Raw genomic sequence first — 26816 nt, 5'->3', positions numbered from 1 at the left:
TGCTTTTCACTGTGCATGAAATGATGAAATCATACTGCTGTACATCTATACAAATATTTAATCTTACCATATTTATGTATGGGCTTGTATGTAATGTTAGAGCTAAATAGGGTGTGTTCTTCCCAAGTGTTTCAGAAATTTGGAAAAGGTGAGAGGTAGAACCAAACTGGAATGAAGGGGAATATTTAATGTGGGGAAAGACAGCATATGCAAGGGAAGAAAAAGGTGGGAGTAAACATACAAGGTGCTGGTAAAAGGAATGGGAAGTCATGGAGAATAGCTGATATACAAGGTTGCAGCAATAGAATAAAGCATCTTAAGGTGTAAAGGTTTGCTTAGGAACAGTATGCTGCTTTCAGCATGTTGCTTAAGGCAAAAGGAGCAAAAAGGGGGGGTTCCTCTTTATTTCAGAAATGTTTTTAGGTGCAGGGTTAATATTTGTTCATCAGTGATCCAAAGCAGTCGTTCCAATAAAATTCTGGTGGTGAGAATCCTGAGGCATGAGGTTTACAGTAACCCAATGGCAAAAGTTTCCTGCAGTCAGCTGCTTCTATGGAGAAATAGTACTAACTGAAATTACATCTATTTTCACAGATCCTTTTGCAATGAAGTCCAACTCATTCTTCCCACCTTTTCAGTAGTATTCATTTCATTACAACTACTGTATGCATCTGGTGTTTTGATACCCTTATAATCATCTGTGGAGAAAAATGTTAATCTTGAACAACAAGAACTATCATGCAGTTGTATCCTGCACTAGATAACCTGACCAATATTATACGTCCCATTTTGCATAGAGAGAAACAGGACAGATGTGTGAATGTTGTACCGTGTTTTATACTAGCCTTCTAAAGATGTGTGTGCGTTGAGGCTGATACATGCCTAATGCTCTGAGTACACCTGTTACATTATAAGCAGACTATTCCCACTGAAATTAATAGACCTGTTAGTCATGTCCATTAATATCATTGAATATTCTCTGAGTATGGCTAATGGACAGAAGCCACTGAAATCAGTGGACCATTTCAATAGATCTATAATATCAGCATCTCTTTCCAGGGACAGTCTCAGAATTACAGAAGCTGTCCCTGTTTCTGATGTGATCCCAGAATATCGGTGTTTTCCTTTTTCCTCCTTCACATCTCGGGAGAACAATTAAAAGTTTAGGTGCAAAACTAGGTCCTGTTTATCCTGAAAATAAAATCCCTGTACCAAATTAAATTGTTAAGCTGGCATACAAAGCCCTTCCAATAATTTTGAAGGAAAAGGTTACCAATCCACTTTAAATTCTTTCATTGCAATGATTCAGCGCACGGAGGACCATGACAAGTGCCAGAGCACATGGAAACACTGTTACCTTCCCACTGAAGTGGTACCTATTTATCTACTTGCACTTCGACGTGCTTTCGAACTGCTAGGTTGGCAGGAGCAGGGACCGAGCAAAGGGAGCTCACCCTGTTGCGGGGATTCGAACCGCCGACTTTCTGATCGGCAAGCCCTAGGCTCTGTAGTTTAACCCGCAGCGCCATAGGATGTCCCTATTTTCATCAGAGAAATGTTGGGAGGGTATGTGGTATCGCCCTGCGATTAATAACAGTTTAGACTGCAGTTCTAACCCCACTTGCTTGTAGGGTGTAAATCGTACCGAATTCAAAGGGAATGACTTAAGCACCACTTAAAGGTGCTTATGATGCCACGATCGCACCTTTCAGCAAATTCAACTGTTTTGTTGGCGAAACGCAACGTCACAGACCCGGATCTCCATGTCGCGCCGTAATCACACACTGCTGCTAAGAGGCAGCAGAGCCAAACTACACACCCAAAAAGATACACAGGTTATTTACGACAAGTTAAACTGATTTCGGCAAAAAAGGGCGTCTTGCCAAACACGTTTGCAATCAACCCACGTTCCAAAGCGGCCAAAAAGTTCTCACTGGGGTCGGGAGGGCGATCCCTCTCCCCTCCCCCGGCCAGCCGGACACGAACGCGGCTGCCGCTCCATTAACTTCCAACCCCTCCAAGAACGTTAAGATGGAGACCTCCAGTCAAACCGGAAGCCGAAGGGCGCGCATGACCCGTAGGCTGCCAGCCGTGCGGCTTCTCTACCCTTCTCCCCTCCCTCTATCTCTCTCCTTGCCGCTCTAGGAGTCGCACCCGGAAGCCGAGGGCAGGCGACTTAGGTGAGGGAGGGGCCGCTTCGGCTGGTGAGTGACGGGTCGGGGCCGGGGTCTCCGCGCGCGCCTGCCTGCGGGGCGAGCGACGCCCCTGCTCTGCTCCTGGCGGCGCCTTCTGGGGGCTTCTGGCGAGGCTGGAGCGGCCACGGGAGCTGGCAGGGGGGTTTGCCTATAGGAGAGGCACGCTGGCGCGGCTCCGGCGTTTCCTTGTGCACCGGCGGGGTCTGCCACGCCCAGGTTTCGAGACTCTTCGGGGTCTGGCCGGAAGCTAAGCGCAGCCTGTATTAGGAAACTAACCTGGAGTAAATGGTAGCCTGGTTAGGGGGGGGAATGCATCCCCCCCCAACAGTGAAGTCTAATGATTTGCACACCTGCTTCTTTTGTCCCCAGCTACTATAGCTGAAAGTCCGACATGCTGGCATTTTGAGTGTCACTGACACCAAAAGGATGCAGTTTCCCCGATCCTTTCTCTGCATTTGTGCTATTTTTGTTTACTTCTCCCTTAATGCTTTAAGGACACGGGGCATCTGGCTCTTGAGAGCCATTGCAGTCAAGGGAACACTTTGCAGGATTATGCGAGAGTAGGGTTTGGCGATATATTGTCCCAAACCAGTTAGTAGTCAACATTGTGATAAGTGTTTCATAATATATCCCGAATCACAATGTTTTGTGTGTGCTATGTAAAAAATCACGATGTGGGAAAAACTGAAGCTGGTCATCGCTTCTCTCCTGATTCCTGCTACCGCTGTTGCTGTTCCATATAATAACAGTCTTATCAATATGGTAAAGGTAGTTAAAAATGTATCAGTTTTAGGCTGCTAAGTAGTAGCAGTTTCCAGGACATGACTCCATTGGCCTCTACTTATTTTCATCATTTCAGACATTATGATAAATCAGTATATCGCATGGTTGATATAGCACAATGTTGAAAACCAGGTATCGCCCAGCCCTACGCAGTAGCTAAGGGAAGCTAAGGGTTTTTAGACACTGTGTAGGCATTTGTCAGGAATGCCTTGTTCTCCATTTTCTTCTGACGTGGAGCAGGAGTTTGTAGTAGATTTTTGTTGTTGCCTTCTGTTACACCACTATGACTTTGATTTTTGTCTACACATTAAGGGTTATATCCAGTGATGTCATCCCATTTGGGCAAGGACTTCTGCTTGCACAACAGAGCAACACCCCTCATGTGCTCCTCAAATCTGTTTTGGGGTTCACCTCAATCCTCCAGATCGTATTTTTTGGGTAGGGGCAAGAGGAAGGAAAGGGGCAGCAAGGCTTGTTGCACATGCCAAAGTCATTGTGCAAATGGAACAACTTCATTGGATACAATCCCATCTTTTAACATAGTATATGCTCTGGAACGTGCTGTAGAGTTAAAAACTAGTCAGATTTATAGTGCACTTTTATATGTGCCTGCTCAGAAATAAGTCCCTTGAACTGCAATGGGAATTACTCCTACTAAATGGGTTTGCTGGTTTAGTAGGGTGGAGCCTTTCTAAATTCAGTAAACCCTGTTGTGGGACTGAAAGCACCCACCAGGAATTTTATATTTTAGCAGAGTAGAAGTAATGTTAGAATCATAGAATTGTATAGTTGGAAGGGACCATGAGTGTCAAATAGTCCAACCCCCTGAAATTCAGGATTCTTACCTTTTATTTCTTTTTCTGCAGAAAACAAGCACTAAGCATCATTGATCCTCTGGAGACCACTTAAGACACCAATGCCATTGTCTTCAGCAAGAAGTTGTATTCCTGTTGCCCTAGATATTCAGTGGATAAACAAGTTTGATGATCAGGCCTTACTGATGTGACTAACTAGAAAGGTACCAATTTCTTACGACATTCCTCTGCTAAAATGAAAATCAGCAACATTACACATTGGAGTTGCTTGTGTATTATTGTGTGTAGCTTAAGAAATAATTATTTTGATGGAAGAAAATGCATTTTTAATGTATCTTTAAGAAAAGATTGCTGTGCTGTCACCAGTGCGCATTTCACTTTATCAAGTATGAGGGGATATGTAAGCCCCAAGGAACTTACAAATTTAAAATCTGACACAAGAGTCACAACAGAGGAAGAGAGAAGTAGGGGCAGGTATAAGCAGGGAAGTAATAGGAGGGTATTTAAGTTACATGTGCTTAAACTTACAAAACCATTGCTTTCTAGTCTTGCTTTCTTCCTCCCTACTATTGTTGTAATGGACACGGGTGGTGCTGTGGTTTAAACCACTGAGCCTCTTGGGCTTGCTGGGTTCCAGTTTTGTCCCTAAGACAATTTTTGTGAACCATGCCCACCTATCAATCAGATGACATCACCTTAATGGGTGGGTGACATCTGCTGCTGGGCAGGTTTGATGGGTACAGTGCAGAAATCCCTATTTAACCCTCTTGCCCATTCAGTCCTGCTTTGTTGGTTACATGTGCTCGTTTCCTATGGCCAATCCCTTCAGAAGCCAGGATTATCAGTGACGGCTCATTCTTTCTCAGTTCCGATCACCCTCAGATTGCCCTAAGCATGATCTGAATTAATGCTGCAATAGACCATTCTTGTTACAGAAGTCTGCTTAATTTATACTGGGGATATGTTCATCATTCACAGGAACTGTAAATGTCTTCAGAGGACAAAGAAGCTCAGGAAGATGAGCTACTTGCTTTGGCAAGTATCTATGATGAAGATGAATTCAAGAGAGCGCAGTCTGTACAAGGAGGAGAAACTAGAATCTCTGTGGAATTGCCACCAGGCTTCACCATATGTATGAGTGGTGAGTCCATTTCTGTGGATACTTACCTTCTTTGAGTTTATTGCAATACTATTGTATGTTCCAAGTGCTTTATTCAAGAAGTAGGGGCTGATTTGCACAGTGGCCTGATATGTTCATTCTTCACATGGTATTGCACAGGACCAAGCCTTGGGATCACCTGCTCTCCCTACCTCCACCCCCATACTGGCGAATATATGGTGTGAGCAGATGGCTATGCCACATCCATGGATATATGATAGATGGGGGCAAGTATGTGCAATACAGGTTAGATCATGCAACACATTTTGTTGGTATAGGTCATGGGTAGGCAAACTAAGGCCCAAACGCCTTCTAAATCTGGCCCGAGGATGGTCCAGGAATCAGCGTGTTTTTACATGAGTAGAATGTGTCCTTTTATTTAAAATGCATCTCTGGGTTATTTGTGGGGCATAGGAATTCGTTCATTCCCCTCCCCCCCAAATATAGTCCAGTCCCCCACAAGGTCTGAGGGACAGTGGACTGGCCCCCTGCTGAAAAAAATTGCGGACCCCTGGTATAGGTTGTGTGAGTGTTACATGTTGGGCCTGAAGGTGAACCAGCCCTAAAACATTTAGCTAACTGTAAATTCTATAAGGGGGTAGGTGCATTGAATGTTTGCCAAGAAAGCTGCTCAGGTTATGTGAGATCCCAGTCTGCTTGTATCACACATAATCACAGAGCTTTGTCTTCAAAATAAAATGGCCTCCGTAGAGTGGGATTATTTGGGGACGAAATCAATATTGGGCTAAGGCAGTTGCTCCATCAGGGCAAGCGTTTTGACCTGCCAGACGGATCAATCCTCCTCCTGCACACTGTTCTAGGGATTCCCCTGAAATCCCCTTCTCCATTTCAGGTTTTTTGGGAGGGGGAATGGAGGGGAAGCCCCATAGCACAAGCAGAAGTCCTTGCAGAAGGCAACTCCCTAGTTTTTGACTGAATATGGTTGTGCTGGTGTGATGCCAGCACAGAATGAGATGTTGCATTGACACAATATTGTGTTTCACCCTGCCTGTATCTTAGCTGGCATAGCAACTTAGAGGACTGAAGCTTACTTACACCTAAAGAACTGAACCTCACACTTCTTTTTAAAAAATTATGTGCTTTTCTATTAATTTTTCATTTGTGTAGTATCTTTCATCAGAGCTTCTTAGAAGAGTTCTTGAAATATTAATTGGTAGAAAGAGAGCTGTTGAAGCAAGCCTCCTGTCTAATATTGCGTATAAGCATTGGAAATGATGCTTATGTTTATAAAACAGCTGCCGCTGACAGAACCATGCTTTTTTTAAGATTGTGAGCTCAACAACATTTTCCTACCGTTCTCTTCATTTTGCAATGTTCTTTTTACAGAGCAAAAGAGGGAGGAACAATTTCCTAATAAGATATAGAAGATAGACACTGAACTTAAGATCCTAGTTTAAAGTTTTCCATTACCTTATTTTGAAAGCTTTGTGGATTACTAGATATGGTTGGTATCATGTTGTTCCCTTCTGAAATATTTTATGCATACATTTATTTAGTTTGAAATCATGTGCACAACTAAATTGTCCCACCAGTATGAATGCACCTAACTGTATGGGATGACAGTGTTACTTAGGCTGAATTTGCTTGTCTGGCTTTTCTGTTTTGTTCAGGAGCATCTAAACCAGGCTTCCTCAAACTCTGCCCTCCAGATGTTTTTGGCCTACAACTCCCATGATCCCTAGCTAGCAGGACCAGTGGTCAGGGATGATGGGAATTGTAGTCTCAAAACATCTGGAGAGCCGAGTTTGAGAAAGCCTGATCTAAACCATTCTCCCTTTGGGGAATTCAGAGAAAGGAATGGGCTTTTCCCCTAAGCCTGGAGTAGCCAACATGGAGCCCTCCATCCCCCTCAGCCAGCGCTGCCAGTTGTCAGGGATGATAATGTCCACAACATCCACAGGGTACCACATTAGCTACCCCTGCTCTAATCACAGTGGTAGAAGAATTAAGAGGCTTCAACTATTGCTTAGAGCAGGGATGGGGAACAGAAAGCCAGATCTGGGAGTGGCCAGCCCAACACCTGACACCATACAATGTTAGGTGAGTCAAACTTCAAGCTGAGGTTGCAAAGAAAAATTCTTCCTTTGCATCCCTGGCTTGAATTCTTTCTGGGGCTTCAAATATTTTATTGTCAACAATAAGGTGGGTATGGTTTGGCCAAAACAACCTGCTGGGCTTAATTTGGCCCACAAGACAAGAGTTTCCCTGTCACTGGTTTAGAGACATGTTATTTAGCTAAGGCCTGGTTCAGACATTGCAACAATTGCAGGCTCACATCCTCAGACATAGTTTCTTGCGATGTCTGCATTGGGCCAATGACTGTTACTTCTAACTACAGTTTGCCTCAGAACCACTGTTGGAAGCTAGAACTTACCGAGTGGGTATCTCATTCTTTGGAGACAAAACATGGGTTAGTGATAACCATGATCTTTGCTTAACATCACAGCAAGCAATGGTTACTGTGAACCAGGAAGTGGAAGAGAGAATTAAAAAACATGTTGGAAGGAGGGACCATGCAATCCAGACACATCTCAGTAGAGTCTGTGTGAACTAGTTTTATAACAGAAATATTTCAGATGAAGGGAAACTTTATGAAACCATATCAAACAATTCTGTTAGGTAGTAGCACAGCTTGTTGCCTCTTCCTGACACTCAGATTTTTATTTTTTTAGGCAACCTGACAGAGAATCTCCAGAACAGCAAGTTTGAATGCAGAGTTTGTTTTTTGCCTCCAATTGTGCTGCATTTTGAATTCCCACCAGACTACCCGTCAACTTCCCCACCTGTCTTCACCCTCAGTAGCAAGTGGCTTTCTCAGGCACAGGTTTGATACAGATCTTTAACAATTTGTGTAGTTCACCAGAATGGTAATATTTCTTGTTAATGATTAATATCGTGGTTGGTTATTAATCTGGATGCAGCAACAAAAAACTACTTAGAAGAAGCTTAAGAGCTAGCTAGGAAGAATAATGTATTAATACTTCTTAGATGTATCACTGTCATACCTAAAGTCAGATGGTGTGAGTTTAAAACGTTTTTAATTGTTCTTAAAGCTGCTCTAAACCCTTCATGTCCAATGAACTTCGGCATGATTAGCATTGCTTCTTCTTTTAAAAAATCCTACCATAAATGGTGGTTTTCCTTTTCCCTTCTACGTCATCTATATATGTGCACCCATAATATTCTGCACACAAAGGGTTGTTGTGTGATGTGGGACATGCAGTATGAACACTGCACATGATGAGCAACTGTGCTCTCCTAAAAATGGTGTGAGTACAGCAAAGTCCCCAGCCTTCTAGTTATCCAAACTCACTTTGTGCCCCATGCTTAGTTCCAAGTAAATAGTAATCCAGTTTATCAGAACACTGGATTTTCCAAAGGTTTTCTTACTCTATGTTTAGGACCCAAGTCAGGAAATAAAGGGGTTTCAACATTTGACATCAATAACACTAAAAATGCTTCATGAAAGTGAGAGTTAGATGCTGTTGCCTTACATTAAAGAAATAGCTTTTATTTTAGAACTATAGTTGTTTATGAAAGAGTGAGAGAGGTATGTACATTTTGGTTTAGTTTATTCTATCATGAGAAAAGTGTGTGGGTGATATCCAATGTAAGTCATGATCAGAGTAGACATTGAAATCAGTGGAACTTAGCTCCATTAATTATTGCAGTAACAACAGTGGATTGCCAAATGAGACTGCTTTCTTCTTTACTAGAAGTCTTGCCAAATTCTCTCTAGCTTTCCAGCTTACATTTTACCAATGTAACGTGCTAGTGGAATGAAGTTTTATGTTTTAACATTGTACACTGCCCTGGTATTTATTACATCTGGCATTTTATAAATAAAATATAAATACAAAGGACACTTAATTGCTTCTGGAATTGCACGTATTTTACACCCTATGCTGTGGCTGCTGTCAGGGAGACCTCTAAATTCTTACTATATTATTAAGGCTGTAGCGCTAAGCTAGGAGCTTCTGTTCAACAGAATGCTCCATTGCACTACATTGAGTTCCAACCCCAGGAAGGAATTCAGCATGGTGCTATGGTAATCATTTTGTCAGCGCAAGCATTTCAGCTTTCCAGATAGAACAATCTGCTGTCTCCTCCCCCATTTGCTATTCTGGGGGTTCTTCTGACTCCCACCCCCCAGCTAATCGGGGGTGGGGGAGAGAGAAAAGCCTTGTTTCACTAGTGGAATTCCTTGTGTGGGCTTCTGCTAGTGGGACCCGTTACTTGAATCCAACCCCTAATCTTGAAATGGTATGCTTTCTTAAAAGATAAAGTACGATGCAGATCTCAGGAAGTGTAGAAGATGCTCTCACGTCCCTGCCGTTTGTTTTTCTTCTAGCTCTCTGCGCTTTGTAAGCATTTGGACAACTTATGGGAAGAAAACAGAGGCTGTGTGATCCTGTTTGCCTGGATGCAGTTTCTCAAGGAAGAAACACTTACATATCTGAACATCAGCTCGCCCTATGAGCCAAAGATATGTGACCAAGGACAAGAGCAAAGCAGGAAAGGCAAAGAGGATGGGGCAGGAGCCGCAGCCGCGCATGAAGAAGCCCTCGATGCAAGAGCCGTGCAGGATGTTGAGTCTCTGTCCAGCCTGATTAGAGAGATTCTGGACTTTGATCAGGCCCAAAGGCAAAAGTGCTTCAACAGTAAAATGTACACGTGCAATGTCTGCTTTTCTGAAAAGCTGGGAAGTGAATGTATGTACTTTATGGAATGCAGGCATGTGTACTGCAGGGCTTGCTTGAAGGACTACTTTGAAATTAAAATCAAAGATGGTGAGGTCCACTACTTGAATTGTCCAGAACCGAAATGTCCTTCCGTTGCTACTCCTGGGCAGGTAACAACAATCATTTCTATGGCAATCCATTAAAAAAAAAAAAGAGTTTGATTTTTTTGTTTTTAAGTGCAGCACTGTTCTCAGCCCCACAATAGATAGGCGCTAACCCAAAGAGGAAAGCCTGGACTTCAATGCAAAAGATTTGTGGCTGTAAAGGACTAGGACGATAGTTTTGTAAAATAGATTTGCACTTAGACTAAGCACAAACTTAAATCCATGTTTCTAGTTTTCTGCAATGAGTTATTAGGTAGATGGCCACGGTAATTTGGAATGGGTGTGCTACCTGGAGCTTTTTGCGAATCTTTGATGCTGTCTGGAATTTGACTTGGTCTGGTACTGGAATAACTGGAACACATGTAGATATGCTGTCTTGGGCACTGATTGCTCTCTCCTATGATCTGCTAGCTGAAGCTCCTGTGAAAAGGCAACAGGTCTAACTAGAAAGTAGCTGATGAATACCTCAGCAGTGTGTCTTTTGCTTCTCTTAGCAAAGCCATGACTGAATCTTGCTAGGCAAATAAAGCCATTGCAGGCTCCTTCTTTTTCCGATAGTTGAAACTCATCAACACTGTGAGTTGTCTCCAATGGCAGTCAAACTCAGCATAGACCCATTGAAATGAACGGGTTCATTCATTCATGGGTTCATTCATTTCCGTGGATCTACTCTTGACTAGAATGTAGTTGGATCCAACCCTAAATTTTATTGATCACCTTCATTTTAGGTAAAAGAGTTGGTGGAAGAGGAACTCTTTGCACGTTACGACCGCCTGCTGCTCCAGTCGAGCTTGGATATGATGGCTGATGTGGTATATTGCCCACGACCATGTTGCCAAACACCTGTAATGCAGGAACCATCTGGCACGATGGGCATCTGTTCCAGGTGCAATTATGCCTTCTGTACGTTGTGTAAGATGACTTACCATGGCGTCTCCCGGTGTAAAGTCACTGCAGGTGAGTTGAACTCAACAAAAGTAGTCTTTTAACTGTGAAATGTTTGGATGTTAAATGTATGTACTCTTCGCCTTTTGAGGTAGACACTTTTTTGATGATATTATTTCCATAGGATCATTTAAGTGGAGTTCTCTGAAGGATGTAGTTTATTCTGTTGTCTTCTGCGTAACATGTTCGTCCCACTGTTTCTGCTGTCTCTCCATTCCACTGGCCTCTTCACCCCATTAGAAGAAGAAGTACTGCCTCTAGTTTTGAGATTCTGTTGTGTACAGTCAGATGTGCACCAGAGTGGGGTGGGGAAACACTTTCCGGCCTGAAGGCTCCATTTCCAACCCTCCAAAGGCCACATGACAGTGGCTGACAGGGCTAGAGGCAGAAGAAGGTGGAGCAAGAAATGTACATTTTACCTTCGTACAGTAGAGCAACTTTCTACACACACCACACACTCCTCTTTATCTTCTACCCAGGTAAGCCAGGAGCATTTTCAGACACACTCGATCCAGGTAAAAACAGTCGGGGTGCAAAACAGGGCCATTGAGGGGCATTGCCTGGAGAAAGAGGGCGAAGCTTGGGGAGAGCCCTGATAGCCAGACAGAGAGGGCTGAAGGGCTGTAATCAACTCCTCAATTAGCTCAGTGCTCTTAATAAGCCCTGAACTAATTATGTACATCAATAGTTTTGGAAATCAGTTTCGGTGGTGGAATTGATTCAGAACCCGTTGATTGCCCATGATTCAGCTGCTTCACAACCCCTGTTGATTGTTCCATATGGGATAAGCTGACCGGTAATGGCATTTGTTTTGTTTGAGAAGTGGAGTTGGGCACGTTTGTGAAGTTCGGTTTTGGCAGACTTGATCAGCGCCTTCTGTTCATTCTATTGTTTCCCTCAGAGAAGTTAGCAGACCTGCGCAAGGAGTACCTTGAAGCAGACGAGGCCACGCAGAAGTTTTTAGAGCAGCGCTACGGGAAAAGGGTGATTCAAAAGACACTGGAGGAAATGGACAGCAAAGAGTGGCTGGAAAAGAATTCCAAATCTTGTCCTTGCTGTGGGACTCCTATAGAGGTGAGAACAGGGCAGAGGGGGAAATGCTTCAGAGAATCAAAGGCATTTGTTTTACGGATACTAACACAGATTCTTATAGGCAAATAACTTAGAACCTTGAATGTTTCCTTCTTTAGCACCCATGCACAGTCTGTTTTGTGGGGAAAAGACTAAACCAAAGCCAGATTTCCCTTGAAGCTTTGGTATTGGGGTTCAAAAGCTGGAACACACACACACTTAGAAAATTGGCTTTTGTAGTTTTTAAGGAACATGATGTACCCAGGAAGGCAGAAGGAGAGGAAGGGTGTCCCCTTCTATTGGCATTAGGACATGGGCGCTTGGAAGTGTAACTCTGAAGGGAAACTATAATTCCCATTATGCGGGAAGCCATGCACTTCAAATGTGTGTTGGATGTGTTTTAAACATGTGGTGTAGATCTGCCCTAAGGCCTGAATTCAGACTTAGTCATGTTTAGAGTAGGCCCATTAGAATCAGTGGGGGTTAGGCTAGTTATGACTAATTTGAATCCCACTGATTTCTGTGGGTCTACTCTAAGCATGCCCAAGTCTGGATTCAACCTAGACAAATTTAAACAGCATAAGCATCAAATAGACCCTGCTTTGTCAGATGCATGGTGTGTTCTTCTAAGTTGTGTGTGTGTGTGTGTGTGTACATCTGGGGCGAGAAGAATTGCAAGCTGTTTGTGCATGTGTTTTTCTCTCTGTGCAATATACTAACACAGCCACCCCCTGTGGAAAGATCTTAAACTGAAATCCTGCGTGATTGTGTGTGAGAGAGCAGAGTTAATTTTCCCTAGAAGGGCATCAGCAAGTTTCATATTTTTGAATGTGCTGTGATTACAGCACAGATGACTGGGGCATAAGACATAATTGATACTTGAAGTTGTTTGCCTTTGTGTCTTTCTTTCTCTCCACTGTCAGAAGTTGGATGGCTGCAACAAGATGACATGCACTGCTTGTACACAGTACTTCTGTTGGCTTTGTATGGGTTCTCTGCCAAGAGGAAATCCATATATGCACTTTAATGATCCAGCATCTCCCTGTTTTAATCGGTATGTATACTTCTGCAATACTGAAACTGTAAAGTTACATCAACTGCATTTGGGGCCAGTTTATTTGGATCAGCAGGAGCTGAAACCTAGAAGGATTTCAGCGCAGATTATTACCTAGTCAGCCTTCTCTCTGACATGCTCTCTTTTGGTGACCAGGCTTTATATACGAGTTTTGTTTGTGCTGAGAACGTGCTGCCTGAAATGTTGGAATCCAAAGATGTGCTTTTTCAGCACATCTGTATGAATGGGTCCTTCAGTAAGAGCTGAAGGAAGCTGAACCTCAGAGTGCATGTCTTGTTATGTATAGGTCCGTTTGGATGGTTTCCTGATTCAAGAGTTGCTTTCTTGTGTGTTTCAGGCTATTTCGAGGTGGGGAAGATGATGGCAACTTCTGGGAGGAGGAGGGCTAGTCTGTACCCAGATTCCAAAGTGAAAGAAATCAAAGAAAAATGAAGTTGTGCCACCCATGATGTGTTCAAGATTGTACTTAAACATTGGCATTTGAGAAGAGTATACATACGCACTGAAAGAGTATGAATATAGAACTTTTTTTTGGGGGGGGGTCATCACTAAAAGTCTTCAAACTGGGGCTGGGGAACCATTTCCAGCAAGGGGGCTGGAATTTACCCCACAGGCCACTGCCCGCCTGTCACTCAACTGGCATCAAGTGTGGTGCAGGTGGGTGTGGCTAGGGGAGAAATGGCCCGTAGGCCAGAGGTACTCTATTCCCACTTTAAATTCACAGGCTGATTTGAAATCCTACGTAATTTTCAGATCCTTGCACCTTGAAAAAATAGATCAAACTCACTAGAATGCCAGTTCTTGCAAATGTCTCTGCTGCCACTGAAACAAGTGGAAAGTGATTATTATTGTTATTTACCCATACTAAGGAGAAAGTGGCATTATAAATGTGCATTGCTATAAAATCAGGGATTCCTTAATGGTTCTTATGCTAGAACAACAACTCAATCATGCTAGAATCTATTCCAGCAGGAGTGGAGATCCTCTCTGGCTTATGAACCTGAGAGCATGATTTCTTTGATTTTTACCTTTCATTCATCACCTCCTGAAGCACTTTCCAACAGTGAGGTTATTTGAACTTTTGGGACTCTTCCCATATTCATTTCTGAAGCTGAACTTCCACACAGCATACAAATATTCGCCATCCTACTAGCTCACCCTACTGAAGGTCAACAGGTGCTATAAAATAGCTTCATATATATACTAAAATTACATACAAATTCACTTTCACCATCACACCTGCCTCTAGATAATCTAGTTTACGGCTAAATGATGCACTGGCACAATTAAGTCCTCAAACTATTGCCAGCACGCTAGTTTTAGGATTGTGTGAGAGAGGCGGCAGCTTCTGCCTGACAACCAGGTTGGCCTCAAGAACTTGCAAAATAGGGAGCAAGTGTCCTTGTCTCTGGAGAAGGCTTTGCAGTTAGTCAAGGAGGTGTTTATTTCTGCTGCAGAAAGAGATGTATATCCTGGAAATGCACTAAAAATCTGCATTATCCCAAAAGATGGAATTAAAGAAGAAACGGTTCCATTGTGAAGAGACAAAATCAGTGCACTGTACATTTAAAGAATTTTGGTGTGCAACCTTAATTTTCACGCAAGCTATATACTGCTAGTATGATATTTGATGTAATAGAAAAGGAACCAAAACAGAAAACAAAAACTATATACTATCCTGCATCCCCAGAAGCTGCTGTCAGTCTTCCCCATGCAGGTGCCCTCCAGCTGTTTTGGATTATTACTCAGTTCTGGCTGGGGCTGATGGGTTTTAGTTCAAAACATTGGAGGCCAGGTTGGGGAAGACTAGTCCAGGCAGTAATAGTAAGGAGAGTTCAAGAGCAGGCTGGTCACTGGTATGGGCGATGTTTTGGCACCATGGAGGACTTAGAAGTGGAGGAATTATATAGTTATTGTATATGATGCACTACAGAATTGTGGAAACTTTAAAAAATTGTGTTCTCTGGATGACTTACAATTCTTGCTTTCTCTGATTATGTTTCCTTAGTTCCCAGTCAGCCCCCAACAATGTTTCAATCCATCTTTCCAAATCCCACAGAATAAATACAACTTGATTGTTTTGGAAAAATGTACGGATTTTAATGTTAAAAAAATTAGTAGCAAAAGCTCCACATTTTCACATTCCATTCTTGGTTACAGGTCATCTTTTTGTTATGCAAACAGATAACAGGTTCAGATTTCCTTCTCGGTAATCCTTAAGTTATGCAGTGCTCTGTTAAGGAGAATAGACAGCCTCTGTTTTCTCATTTGGTCTTTAAAAAGGGGGCAAACTGACAGTTAGCTCTGCAGCTGAACAGTGCTTGGTGTAGCTGCATCCGTTGCTACTACCTCACCATTCAGAAAATGATATTTTCCAATAACATGTTTTGCTGCCGACTGTTCCCAAGATACAAAGACAGGGTGTTTTCAACCAGCTCCATGTGAGTTTAAGGACTGCATAACCAGTTGGTCCAAATCATAAGAGGCTAGTCACTATATGGCTTCTTGGACTGCCTTTTTTCTCCTCCCATTTCTTTCATACTGTATAGTGGATCCACAAGTTTGTTGTGAACAAGCATCAAACCTGAATTAATTGATACAAAACAGCAGACACTTAGTTCTAATGCAGATATTAGAGGAGTCCCTCAATAAAACTGGCAGTAGCTTCAAAGGAAATATTTCACATTCTGCCTAAACTTACAGTCACTACTAAAATAGCTTGGGGTGGTTACCAGTTGAAATGTTTTCAGTTCATAGTAGTATACTGTACACCCCTTGGAGCTTTAAAAAATATAAGCTGCACTCCTCAACATTTCTAAAAAAGAGTAGCAGCAAGTAAAGGAAAAATAATTAGTGACTCCCCAGTGAGGTAACAGCTTTCCAAATAGGAGAATGGACCAAAACAATCTGCATTGCATGTTATGGTCTCAGAAGATTCTCCTTGTATTTAAGGCTCCCAAAAGATAAAACAGGTGAGCAGTGAGCCGTACTTATCAACCCAGGGGGAGTTCTTGTAAAGTCCTTTTGAGTGACCATATTTCACTTCCGTGTTTTAACGGCTGTTTACACACAAGGTGACCATCTCTCATCCTCATTACCAAGCTACTGACCTTGAAAGTACTTCACAGTTTTTACTTTAAGTTCCAGTGTGGCATCTTCATCACATACAAAGACAGTGCGGGGATGTTGCTGAAAGGCAGACACTGTCCACATGTGATTTACTCCTTCCTCAATAGCCTTGTACAAAGCAAATGCCTTATGGGCTCCTGTGATTAGAATCATAACCTGAATTGTAAGACACAAGAGGGAACACAGTTAGGCTTAGGGCTTTTGTCACCTTCCGAGATAAGAAAAATGTTCCTTGCTACTCTCCAATATGTACAGATTTTAGGGTGGAGAAGGAGATGAGAGAGGGATGTGATTTAGAAAACCAACATTTTACAAATAAAGTAAGGGACAAAAGTTAGCGGATACTACCAATATTTGAGAGTGTCTGCCAACCAGGGGCAGAGAGAGCAAAGTAGCAACTAGAGCTATCAACATTGGAATGTTCATCATAGTCAGTGTGACGTTGATTTCCTCTAAGATTCCAACTCCCATCAGCCCCTGTCAGTATTGCTAATAGGGATGATAGAAGCTGGTAGTTCAGCAACTTCCGGAGGACACAGGTTCCCTATCCCTGAAATTAAGGTACTGTTGTGCTAACCTCTCTGGCATCCATGACCGTACCCACTCCAACTGTAAGTGCCATTGTGGGCACTTTGGAGAGGTCTCCATCAAAGAATCTGGCATTAGCCAATATCGTGTCCATAGCTAAGGTCTTGACTCTGGTTCTGGACACCAGGCTTGAGCCAGGCTCATTGAAGGCAATATGACCATCTGGGCCAATACCTGTAATGGAGACAGTTCATGTTTAGAATCTAGCGAAAAGAAAGGAAACATCAAGAATACAAGAAAGTGATTCAGGATTAGGTGCTTATTGGGCTCAAGAAAACTTAACAGGGAAGTTGCAAGTCGACTTTAGCTCATAAACCATCCTGTGAAAATTTACATGCCCCTAATAAACATTTAGGAAAAGCATCTCCCATATCCCAGGACCTGATAAAGTCACTAAAAAAAGGAATGGATTTATCTACAGGGTAAGCAGAAATAATGAAACTAGACTGCCACAGCAATCTTCAAGTAACTGACACTATCTGCCTCTTCTGTACAATATGTGTATACCACTTGGTATCTTATCCCTTCATGGCTCATCACTCTGGTTGCAGCATAAAATGAACTGCTTTCGCTACAAAGCACATGCTCTGAGGTAGAAACAAAAAGCCAGTGTGGCAATTTGCTGATCTATGAAGGTCATTTCACCACCTGCGAGTCACTGAGGGATGGCCACGCATGTTCAAACCTTGCCCCCTCTCAATCTTCACCTCCAACAAAGAGTTCGATTCCTCCAGCCTCTTTGATTTTTCTTTCAAAAGCCTCACACTCTGCTTCTAGGTTAGCTGCATTTCCATCCAGAATGTGTGTGTTTTCAGAGGAGATGTCGATGTGCTTGAAGAAGTTGTTCCACATGAAGGAGTGGTAGCTTTCTGGGTGATCCCTTGGAAGACCTGACAAGAACACAAGGTTAGCTCAGGGCTATATATTCCTGCATTTCTGTGAAATGAATGCAGCAGCAACAGACCAATGTTCTCCTGTAGTATCCAGCAGGGGGGAAAGTTGCATATTTTATTGTTGGTTTTGCAGATGAGTTTCTCTCCAGATGAGTTTCACACTCCACAGATACTATGTCACTACTTGATGACCCACGCTCCTCCTCACCCATTACACAGCAGTCTAAAGTTCACTCTCTATGGACCCATGATAAGAAAGTGTGGCCAAACAGAACAGAACAAATCTTTGGAGCTTGTTTTCTAATTCACAGCAAGCAAGGATCATGGGGAAGTGTCAGAACCTGCAGCATTCAGATTATAGCAGCTTCAAAATGTTCGTCTACATTACACACACTAAATTCTTGCTTCCTCTCCCAAAGGCTGAGTTTAAAAACACAGAGAAGCAATTTAATGAATATTCCATATATATATATATATATATGTGTGTGTGTGTGTCAGCTTGAATGAAAGCAACAGCAATGTGAAACAAACAGACCCCTGCCCACAAAAAAACAGACTGCTGAACTAACAATGTTTGGGGATAAGCAGGAATGGATTTTTGAATGAAAGGACCATGAGCCCTGGTACTAAAAACAAATCCCTTTGCTCAGTAGCTACTCCGAGGCACCTGGATCTTTAATTGGATGTGTATTTATGGAACTTTACAGTAGTATCTCTGCTTATGGACAATTTGTTCCGGAGGTCCGTTCTTAAGCTGAAACCGTTCATATCCTGAGGCGTGCTTTTGCTAATGGGGCCTCCCACTCCGTGCGCACCTCTGGCGCGGGATTTCCATTCGCTTCCTGAGGCAAAGTTCACAACCAGGAGCAGCTACTTCCAGGTTAGTGGAGTTTGTAACCCGAAGCGTTTATAACCAGAGGTACCACTGTATGTCTTTTATACCTACAGTAGCTCAGATTGGTGGATCTTGAGGTTTTAGTAAAACAACAACAACAAAACAGATCCTGCAAGCCCAAAGTCTGCCCTCCCCTGTTTTGCTGTGCTTCATTCTTTGCTACTAGAGTTTGCTATCTGATAGTCCACTATTCGTTTCTGAAAGACGGTTCTTAGGTTTTCAGCATTCATACATTATCTCAGTAATCCTCACAACCATCTTTGCAAGGTGGGCCGTTATTATTGTCCTCGTATTGCAGATAGGGAAAAAAGGGCTGAGAGAGAGTGACTTGCTGCTAAGTGGCGAGATGCGAACCAGCCATTTCCTGGTTCATAAGCTCGGTTCTTGCTTCCTGAATCACTGCAATACTGTATAGAAATAAACCCTTATTGAGTTGATCACAGTAAATAAATGCTGTGGGCAAAGAATAGCAATTATTTCTCCCCCCTGCAGTTCTCAACAAAAAGGTGACTCACCCACATACTCATCCATATTGAAAGTTTTCACATACTTGAAAGAAAGATCTCCATTCTTGCAATATTCTATCAGTTTTTTGTAGCATCCTAACGGAGTACTTCCTGGAGATTAAAAAAAAAAGCCTTGCACAGTCAGGGAGATCTAAATCTGGACCACAGAAATGGTAAGCAGCATGCATTTGACTAGAAATCACTGTGTGTGCTACTACAGAACAACAGCTCAGGTGCCTGTGGGGCTGCTCAGTTCTAGCTCCACCTGATTCATTCTCATCAGTACTTCCATCAAGGTCTCCAAGACCATATTGGCACCCCAGCTCCAAAACACATTTTCTTGAAAGTGTTTTCTGTCAATAGTACTGGAAGAGTCTCTTAAGTGCTGGCATGCAGAGAAAATGATTCCAATCTGTGCATATACAGTGGGGTAGTACATGAATCAGGAATTTGGGGACGGTGTATGACGCAACACAAATAAGCCAATTAAGTGATAGAATCTTCATCACATGATCTAACAGAGTCCATAGTCTGTACATTCCAAGGAAGATGCCATCCCCCACCATCATTGCACCCCATCTTCCAGTTCTACATAGCCCATAGGATTTTGAGGCTGATTTGGGGTTATGTAAAACTGGGAATAATATGTGTAGCATGTGAGGGTAGTGGAGCAGTCGCACAACTGAAAAGTGTTTAAAAAAGAAGTTTCCATGGATCTTGATTTAAAAGTAGTTTCCCAAAATAGAGATGCCCTCAGAATAGTCACTTCTCATAAGGAATGGCAAATACCCTATATAAAGAAGAATGTCTATTATATAGGCTGAGTCCTCCAGCTGATTAATAGCAAAGTAAATTAGGGGAGGAAAACTGAGGTAAGAGCCCTTCCATCACAAAGCCAGGCTTGTCACTTACCAGTGGGAAGTCCAAGGGTGAAATATTTGCTTGGACCAGGACTAAACTGGATGATCCGATTCCTAATGTACTTTGCTGCCCATTCACTGGCTTGAGCATAGTTCTCTAGAATGATGAGTTTCATGCTAACCTGCAAATTTGAAAGAAAGGTTTGATTAACTGATTGCTAATAGGTGGCAAGCTATCAGCAGCATCACCACCTACCATTCCCTCCTAAAGCCAACAGCACTTCTTCTGCTTGGATGCATTTGGCCTGCTAGCCTAAAACTGCTCCCAGGTAAAAACAGTAATAAGGGTATTTTTTAGGGGGGAAAATGCAGCTTATACAGAGTCTAAGGAGGGCAAACGAGATCAGCTTGGAACAGTGATCCTGAAGGATCAGACACAAAAGTGGTTTCTCTCCTGCAGGTCAACAACAGTACACTGTGAAGGGCAGTAGCTCACTGGCTGAGGAAATATATGCAAAAGGTCCCTGGTTCAACCCCGGCATCTCCAGTAACGGCACTCAAGTAACAGGGATGGACAAACCTCTGGTTCAGATCCTGCAGAGCTGCCATTGCCAGTACACATGACAGCATAGCATGTACTGCAAGAGCAGCAGTGGATGAATCTACTCAGCTGATGCTCTTCTTTCATCAAAGCCTTGGGTTCATGCCTCACCACTCACTTCCTCCCCTTTTCCTCTGAAGTCTAGACTCTAGTCCTGTGATGCCTCAGACACCTGCACTTCTTCCTTGTTGCCAAGTGTTTATACAACATCTACACTCATCTTTTAGCTCCAATTTCTGCCTCTCCTCCTCCTGTGTTTCTCCCCTGCTACTGTAACATACACATTTGGCACAAGTTGGGTGGGTTGTAAGCCAGCGCACAGGGTCTGCTCTTTTCAGATTCATTTGTGTACTATGTCCAGTGTTGAGTAGATTAGATCAACAGAAGAGATGTGGAGGCAGAAGAGGGCATGAAAGAAACAATGTTCATGCAAAGTTCACTGGTAAAAAAAATCCTATAGGGCATAGACTGTGATGGTCCAAGAAAAGCTTTGCAGAAGAAGTAGGTTTTGAAACAACAACAACAATAGCAATTATTATTTGTTTGTACCTCGCCCATTTGGGTTGCCCCACTCACTCTGGGCGGCGTCCAGCATATATAAAAACATAATAAATAGCACCAGAGGGGTGATCTGAAAGGGGAAAGTGGTTTGCTAGATGATGAAAGGATCTCCAAATAACCCAATGAGAAGGGCAAGTGAAACAAAGGGGTTCCAAACTTTTATAAAGAGCCTGCTAAATCAGGCCATCCTGTTTTCACAGTGGCTAACTGGATGCCAGTGGGAAGCCTGAAAGCCAAACCCAAGTACAAAAGCACCCTCCCTACTTGTGATTCTCAGCAACTGGTATTCAGAGGCATAGGCCTCCAACCGTGGAGATAGAACATACCCAGCGTGAACAGTAGGCACCATGAGCAAAGACCCGGACCTGGATATTTTCCCAGTACAATTCCCACCTGATGTTGTGAGTGTGTTTATATAACACACACACATTCATATACCCTCCAGTGCACTGAGCAGAAGGCAGTAAGCAACAGGTTGCACGGGCACTTTTAGATCCACTAAGCAACAAAAGCAGCTAACAACACCTAGGGAAGAGTGCATATCTGTCCCCCACATTATATCGATTGATCAGAAACAGGCCAAGTCTTAGTTCCTGATTCATAGCCATCAACCCAGGTTACGTGTAAGCGTGTCAAACTTAGAAAGCCCTCTTTCCCCTTTCTCTCTTCAACCCCCCCCCCCCACATCGCGAGGCGGATGAGCAGTTTAAAAGGAATGTTGCTAGGAGGCATAGCGGAAGCCACTGCAGGAGGGAAGTAACCTTTAACTCCTACCTGCATGCCATGGGCTCAGAGGTCAGAGACCAAACCGCGGGAAAGGGAACTTTATTTTAGAGCACTAGATGGAGAAGAGACGACGAGGAGGCAGGCAGGCAGACAGACAGACAGACAGACAGACAGACAGACAGACAGACAGACAGACAAACACACGCAAAAGGACCCCTCTGTACCAGCCACGCAAGGCAGCCGCGTCCGGCAAGAGACCCAGGTCCTGCAACAGGTACCGATCTTCCGGTGCGGAACACGCCTCGACACGTCATTCAGCGCGTCCACACATGCAGGAACAGGCAACACCCCGGATTCGCATCCTGGATCGCTGCCCACACCGAACGCCGGGCATATTTCCTCCCACTTACCGTTCCGCTACAGCCCCGACTTCTCCAGTTTACTCCTGACCCGCCTCCTCGTTGAGCCTAGGCGGTCATGTGAACGGCGGTGGGTCACGTGGAGAGAAGAGCCGAGCCAAGAGCAGAAGCTCCGCCCCCGGCCCCCTCCCCTTCGATCGCCCGGCTGCGGCCGCCGTGCAAACAGGAACTGCTGAGCTTCGCACTTCTTCCTCCTTTCCGCTTAGTTCAGCACTTCTTGGGGGGGAAAAGCCGAAGGCACTTCTGCTTTGCAAGCGGGGCCAGGCTGGCGACGAAACGGTGTAGTGTGTCGAGCGCTCAGCTCCGATGTGCCAGCCAGCCACGACCTTTCCCAGGAGACTCCATTCGGTTTGCCCTCCCATCCCACTTTTCTAAGTTTTCATTGTTTATTTCCTCGAAGGTGTTGGAAACTGCTTAGAGGTTTTCATCAGTTGAGGCTGGTTTGTAAATCTTGTCAGATAATACTAATGAAACAAATTTCTTCCCCATTTTTTTTCCTCGCAAGAACCCAGTGAGGTAAGTAGGTTAGGTTGAGAGGCAGTAACTTGCCCAGTGCATTTCATGACGGGGTGGGGATTTGAACCCTGATCTCCCAAGGCGCTAGTCTAGCCCTTCAACCACTGATTACTATTGCTGTATCTGATACAAGCTCAGACTGTTTGTTCATAATTAAATCTTTGGTCCAAAGGAGTTTTACAAGCTTATATGAATTCTGAAAACCTACTGAGTCTGTCCATCCTCATCATCAATATGAAACAGACACACCTAGTGCAGCAGTTTCTGTAATTTGGCACAGTCAAGATTGTTAAACAGTCTTAATGGGGTGCAAACAGGCAAAGCTCTTGACAGTATCTACAACCAGCCTGGACTTTGCCTTTGTAAGTGGTTGGTACAAAGTAGACAAACTTCAATGGCCAGCATAGGAATGGGTTACCAGGCAGACCGCAGTGGATTCTTCCAGCAATAGCTCTTGGAGCAGAGGAAGCTACTTTATCTGTGTCAAAGCATTGGGCCATCCAGCTCAGCTTTGTACTAAACTGATTGACAGTGTAGAGTTTTAGACAGGAAGCTTTCCCAGCCCTACCTGGAGATGCTAGGGACTGAATCTGAGTCTTAGACATCCCAAGCAGATGTTCTGACAATGTACAATGGACTCACTCTCATATAAAAGCTACCACCTGCAAGGGAAACTTGATTTTTAACACTGCTCTTTTGTGCGAATGCATTTCTGTGCAAAAGAGCCGTTTTAATTGTAAAAATAGAAATACCATAAATGTGCCTTCAGCAGTTGGTTGTGGGGAAAGGCAGACTGCAGCCTTTCCTTTGGGCTGATGGAAACAAAATGGAAGTAGGGGGCATGGAGGGAGACAGCACCCAGAAAAACATCACCACAGGCAGGGAGTTTCTTCATCACAGAAACTCAGTTCCGGCTCCTCTCAGGTGGGCACTTCCTACTGTAATTCTTGTGCCATTCATTGAATTTTAATAGGCTTCTGAGGAAAATAAAGTAAGATGCTGCCATCACATTTCCTTATGAAAGAAAACTTCTTTATACAGTTTTATATGGATAAATATGCAAATAAGTTCTATTCTGGTGATGTTTTATAAAGGAGTCACATGTCATTCTGGAATGACCAGCACCACCTGAAATGTAGGAATATATGCAAGGAGACTTTAAATGATGAGGAAGATGTCTGGGTGTTGGCAGGCTACTTCAAGGCCCTACTGTAAATACATTCAACCCTAGTATGATACTTTAATACAACTTCAGTTTGTTCACCTCTGCAGGAAAATTAGGGAGGATGAAAAAGGCATTTAATAGGTTATACTGATTACCTCAATGAAGAAAAAGTCACATACACATAGGGACTGTGATCTTATCAAGTCAACATTACAATAATAGGGTGCCCTTCTTGGGTTTGGGCTTATTAATCAAGGAACTTTTTTTGTCCTTACCGTTAATATCCTGAAGGAGCACTTCTTCCTATACAGTGGTACCTCAGGTTACATACGCCTCAGGTTACAGACTCCGCTAACCCAGAAATAGTGCTTCAGGATAAGAACAGAAATCGTGCTCCAGAGGCGCAGCAGCAGTGGGAAGCCCCATTAGCTAAAGTGGTGCTTCAGGTTAAGAACGGACCTCCGGAATGAATTAAGTACTTAACCCGAGGTACCACTGTACTGTACTGTCCTGCTCATGCATTTAAGATCTTCAACTAAGGCCCTTCTCCAAGTGCTGTCTCTTTGTGTATTGCGTTATACTTGCATGAAGGAGACAGCCATTTCCTGGTGGCACTCTAATTTTGGAAAACCCTCCTTAGATAGACTTGACTGGCATTGGCATTACAATATTTTTGAAAGCAGGTCAAGTCTTTCTTGTTTGCCAAGTCATTTTAAAGGGGCTACATTTTGTTTTTAGCTATTGTATTTTGATCCTTGTTTTATGATGGCTTATGTTTTGGTTTTGTGATGGTTTCTCTTTTGCTTTTATGGTATTTTATGATTGATGTTATAACTGTACGCCAGCCTTCCTTTGCTCTGCAAGCTATCGTATACTTGCTAAGCAAACAATAAATATAAAATTCAGTTAAATAAAACATAGAAATAGGAAGGTACAGACTAACGGTACTTTGGAAGCTGTTTTACATGTGATGTTCCTAACTGCAGGAAATAACAGACACAATATAATTCTCTTGCATAGCAGTTTCAGATGACAACATCCAGGCATTTTGCTCTTATCAAGTCAGAAACCCATTTGTTACTAATTGCTGAAAATTAGCAGGTATAAAATCATGTTTATCATCAGGTTTGGTTACACAGCTCCTGGATAATTCATACCATATTTGGAAAGCAAATGACTAGAGACAGCCTTTATTCAAGAGATGTTTCCAACTTCATACTTTCATCCCTGATGTTCCAACAAGGCAGCCTTTTACCAACTTTCTTTCAAATTACCAAAGCATCAAGAAAAAGAGCTCCAATGGGGTCAGATTTTTCAAAACTAATTTTAAATCCTATGATCCAGACAAGCTAAGTGCAGCTACATTCTATTGGTTACACTGAGGGAGCTGAAAAGTTGCATATGGTTGCAATCCTGTACACATTTATTTGGGAGTAAGTATCATTGAATTCACTAGACTTTGCAGTTAACATGCATAGGAAGGGGCCGTAAATCTTCTATTAGTATCAACAGGACACATGAAACACATGACTTTGGCTGTATTGAATCTGCCATATCTGATTACTAAATAGCTGAAGAGGAACCTAGCCAAAGTTAACCATTTTTAGGTCCTGTTGATTTCTATTTATTGTCATTGATCTCTTTATACAATGAATTGTGAATAAAGAAGATGAAGAATTCCTTCAGAAGATGCAACAACTGGAGCAGGTACTGAGTGTGCATCATAGTACACTGGTACCTCGGTTTAAGAACAGTCCTGTTTACGAACGATTTGGTTTACGAACTCTGCAAAACCGGAAGTAGTGTTCCGGTTTGCGAACTTTACCTCGGTCTACAAACGGAAACCGAATGGTGGAAGTGCACTGGCAGCGGGAGGCCTCATTAGGGAAAGCGTGCCTCTGTTTAAGAATGGTTTCAGTTTAAGAACGGACTTCTAAAACGATTAAGTTCATAAACCGAGGTACCACTGTATAACCAATATTCCCCTGGAGCTGTGCATTGCAGAGGAAGATCAGAAGTGGACCCCTTGACTTTCTGCAACGCTTGTCATCCTTCCATTGAAGAACCCATGATATGTTTGGGAGGAACCTCCGAGTTCCCTAGAACACAATTGAAAAGGCATGGCTAAAAATAACCACAGAGGTATATGCTGTATGTCAGTGTCACTAATTTATTAGACAGCCATTTGTGATAGTGAACAACAGGTTCCAATGTCTTTGACTTCATTAGTGTTTTCATTTGTTCTCTCTCTCAAGCTCCCCTTTTCCCAGTTTTCTTGGTATGAAAAGTGACAAATCAAAGGTATAATTCCTCATCTATCAGGTAGTTTAGCTGACCACTTGGCAAGGTAGAATCAACAGCTAGCAGGTGAACATTTAGAGTGCATTGGATTGGCAAAGGCTGTTTTATTAGGATCAACGAAAATATCATTTATTCTTTTCATAGTTCTTTTTAATAAAACAACAGCAACTTATAAAAAAGCCAACAACTAGCAGGTGAAGAGGAATCTGAAAATATCAGAAATATTTTATACTAGAATACTTGAATCTGATTTGTAAAGTAAATGCTTTTAATAACATTTTCAATTTGGTTTGTATTTCAGTACCTATGGCATTTTATGATGTTTCAGTATGGGAGGGGGAGAGTTTTACTTTCACAGAAAACAATGACTTTAATTTCTTAACAAATTTCCACTTGTACAAACCCCAGAACAAAATCGTTGATATGGGTGAAGAAAGCTGGAATGACCCACACTGAAGGCTTCGCTTTTATGTTACCTTCTGAGTACAGTGGTACCTCGGGTTACATACGCTTCAGGTTACATACGCTTCAGGTTACACACTCCACTAAGCCAGAAATAATGCTTCAGGTTAAGAACTTTGCTTCAGGATAAGAACAGAAATCGTGCTCCGGCGGCACGGCGGCAGCAGAAGGCCCCATTAGCTAAAGTGGTGCTTCAGGTTAAGAACAGTTTCAGGTTAAGAACGGACCTCCGGAACGAATTAAGTACTTAACCCGAGGTACCACTGTATGCTCTTGCAGAAGGG

General features: G+C 42.9%; 2 protein-coding genes across 8 annotated transcripts; one reads left to right on the top strand and one right to left on the bottom strand.

Annotated features, from left to right (window-relative positions):
- The first annotated feature begins 1568 nt into the window (after positions 1 to 1568).
- Positions 1569 to 14999, top strand: RNF14 (ring finger protein 14). 6 transcript variants are annotated; one of them, XM_083487902.1, is made up of 9 exons: positions 1569 to 2180; positions 3845 to 3996; positions 4772 to 4934; positions 7646 to 7797; positions 9325 to 9825; positions 10548 to 10776; positions 11666 to 11838; positions 12759 to 12889; positions 13248 to 14999. In XM_083487902.1, the coding sequence occupies exons 3-9, from the start codon at positions 4781 to 4783 to the stop codon at positions 13297 to 13299; spliced, it is 1392 nt and encodes a 463-aa protein (XP_083344028.1). In that variant the 5' UTR covers positions 1569 to 2180; positions 3845 to 3996; positions 4772 to 4780; the 3' UTR covers positions 13300 to 14999. The 6 variants fall into 6 exon arrangements, with proteins under 6 accessions (XP_083344028.1, XP_083344027.1, XP_083344032.1 ...); XM_083487901.1 differs by having other exon boundaries at positions 1569 to 2204; XM_083487906.1 differs by having other exon boundaries at positions 2063 to 2204; positions 7646 to 8059; positions 8248 to 9825.
- GNPDA1 (glucosamine-6-phosphate deaminase 1) lies at positions 13450 to 22232 on the bottom strand. 2 transcript variants are annotated; one of them, XM_083487929.1, is made up of 7 exons: positions 22080 to 22232; positions 19834 to 19963; positions 18931 to 19032; positions 17335 to 17517; positions 16617 to 16801; positions 16021 to 16195; positions 13450 to 15494 (listed from the first exon to the last, which is right to left on the bottom strand). In XM_083487929.1, exons 2-7 carry the CDS (start codon positions 19955 to 19957, stop codon positions 15397 to 15399), a joined length of 867 nt encoding a protein of 288 aa, XP_083344055.1. In that variant the 5' UTR covers positions 19958 to 19963; positions 22080 to 22232; the 3' UTR covers positions 13450 to 15396. The 2 variants fall into 2 exon arrangements, with proteins under 2 accessions (XP_083344055.1, XP_083344054.1); XM_083487928.1 differs by lacking the exon at positions 22080 to 22232 and adding an exon at positions 21270 to 21413.
- Between the last annotated feature and the right edge of the window lie 4584 nt (positions 22233 to 26816).

Source organism: Podarcis liolepis, assembly GCF_965112155.1.
Source record: "Podarcis liolepis genome assembly, chromosome: 2".
In the NCBI taxonomy this organism is placed as follows: Eukaryota; Metazoa; Chordata; class Lepidosauria; order Squamata; family Lacertidae; genus Podarcis; species Podarcis liolepis.
Note: the sequence above shows the minus strand (reverse complement) of the source record. Positions and strands in the feature narration are given on the sequence as shown.

Bases quoted from the DNA above. Each gene is read 5' to 3' on its own strand.
- RNF14 (XM_083487902.1), top strand. From the start codon at position 4,781: ATGTCTTCAGAGGACAAAGAAGCTCAGGAAGATGAGCTACTTGCTTTG. The intron at 9,826-10,547 runs GTAACAACAATC...CCTTCATTTTAG, and splicing joins CCGTTGCTACTCCTGGGCAG to GTAAAAGAGTTGGTGGAAGA. The intron at 12,890-13,247 runs GTATGTATACTT...TGTGTGTTTCAG, and splicing joins GCATCTCCCTGTTTTAATCG to GCTATTTCGAGGTGGGGAAG.
- GNPDA1 (XM_083487928.1), bottom strand. From the start codon at position 21,377: ATGAATGTGTGTGTGTTATATAAACACACTCACAACATCAGGTGGGAA. The intron at 19,964-21,269 runs GTATGTTCTATC...TCAAATTTGCAG, and splicing joins GTGCCTACTGTTCACGCTGG to GTTAGCATGAAACTCATCAT. The intron at 16,196-16,616 runs GTTAGCACAACA...CTTACAATTCAG, and splicing joins CGGTCATGGATGCCAGAGAG to GTTATGATTCTAATCACAGG.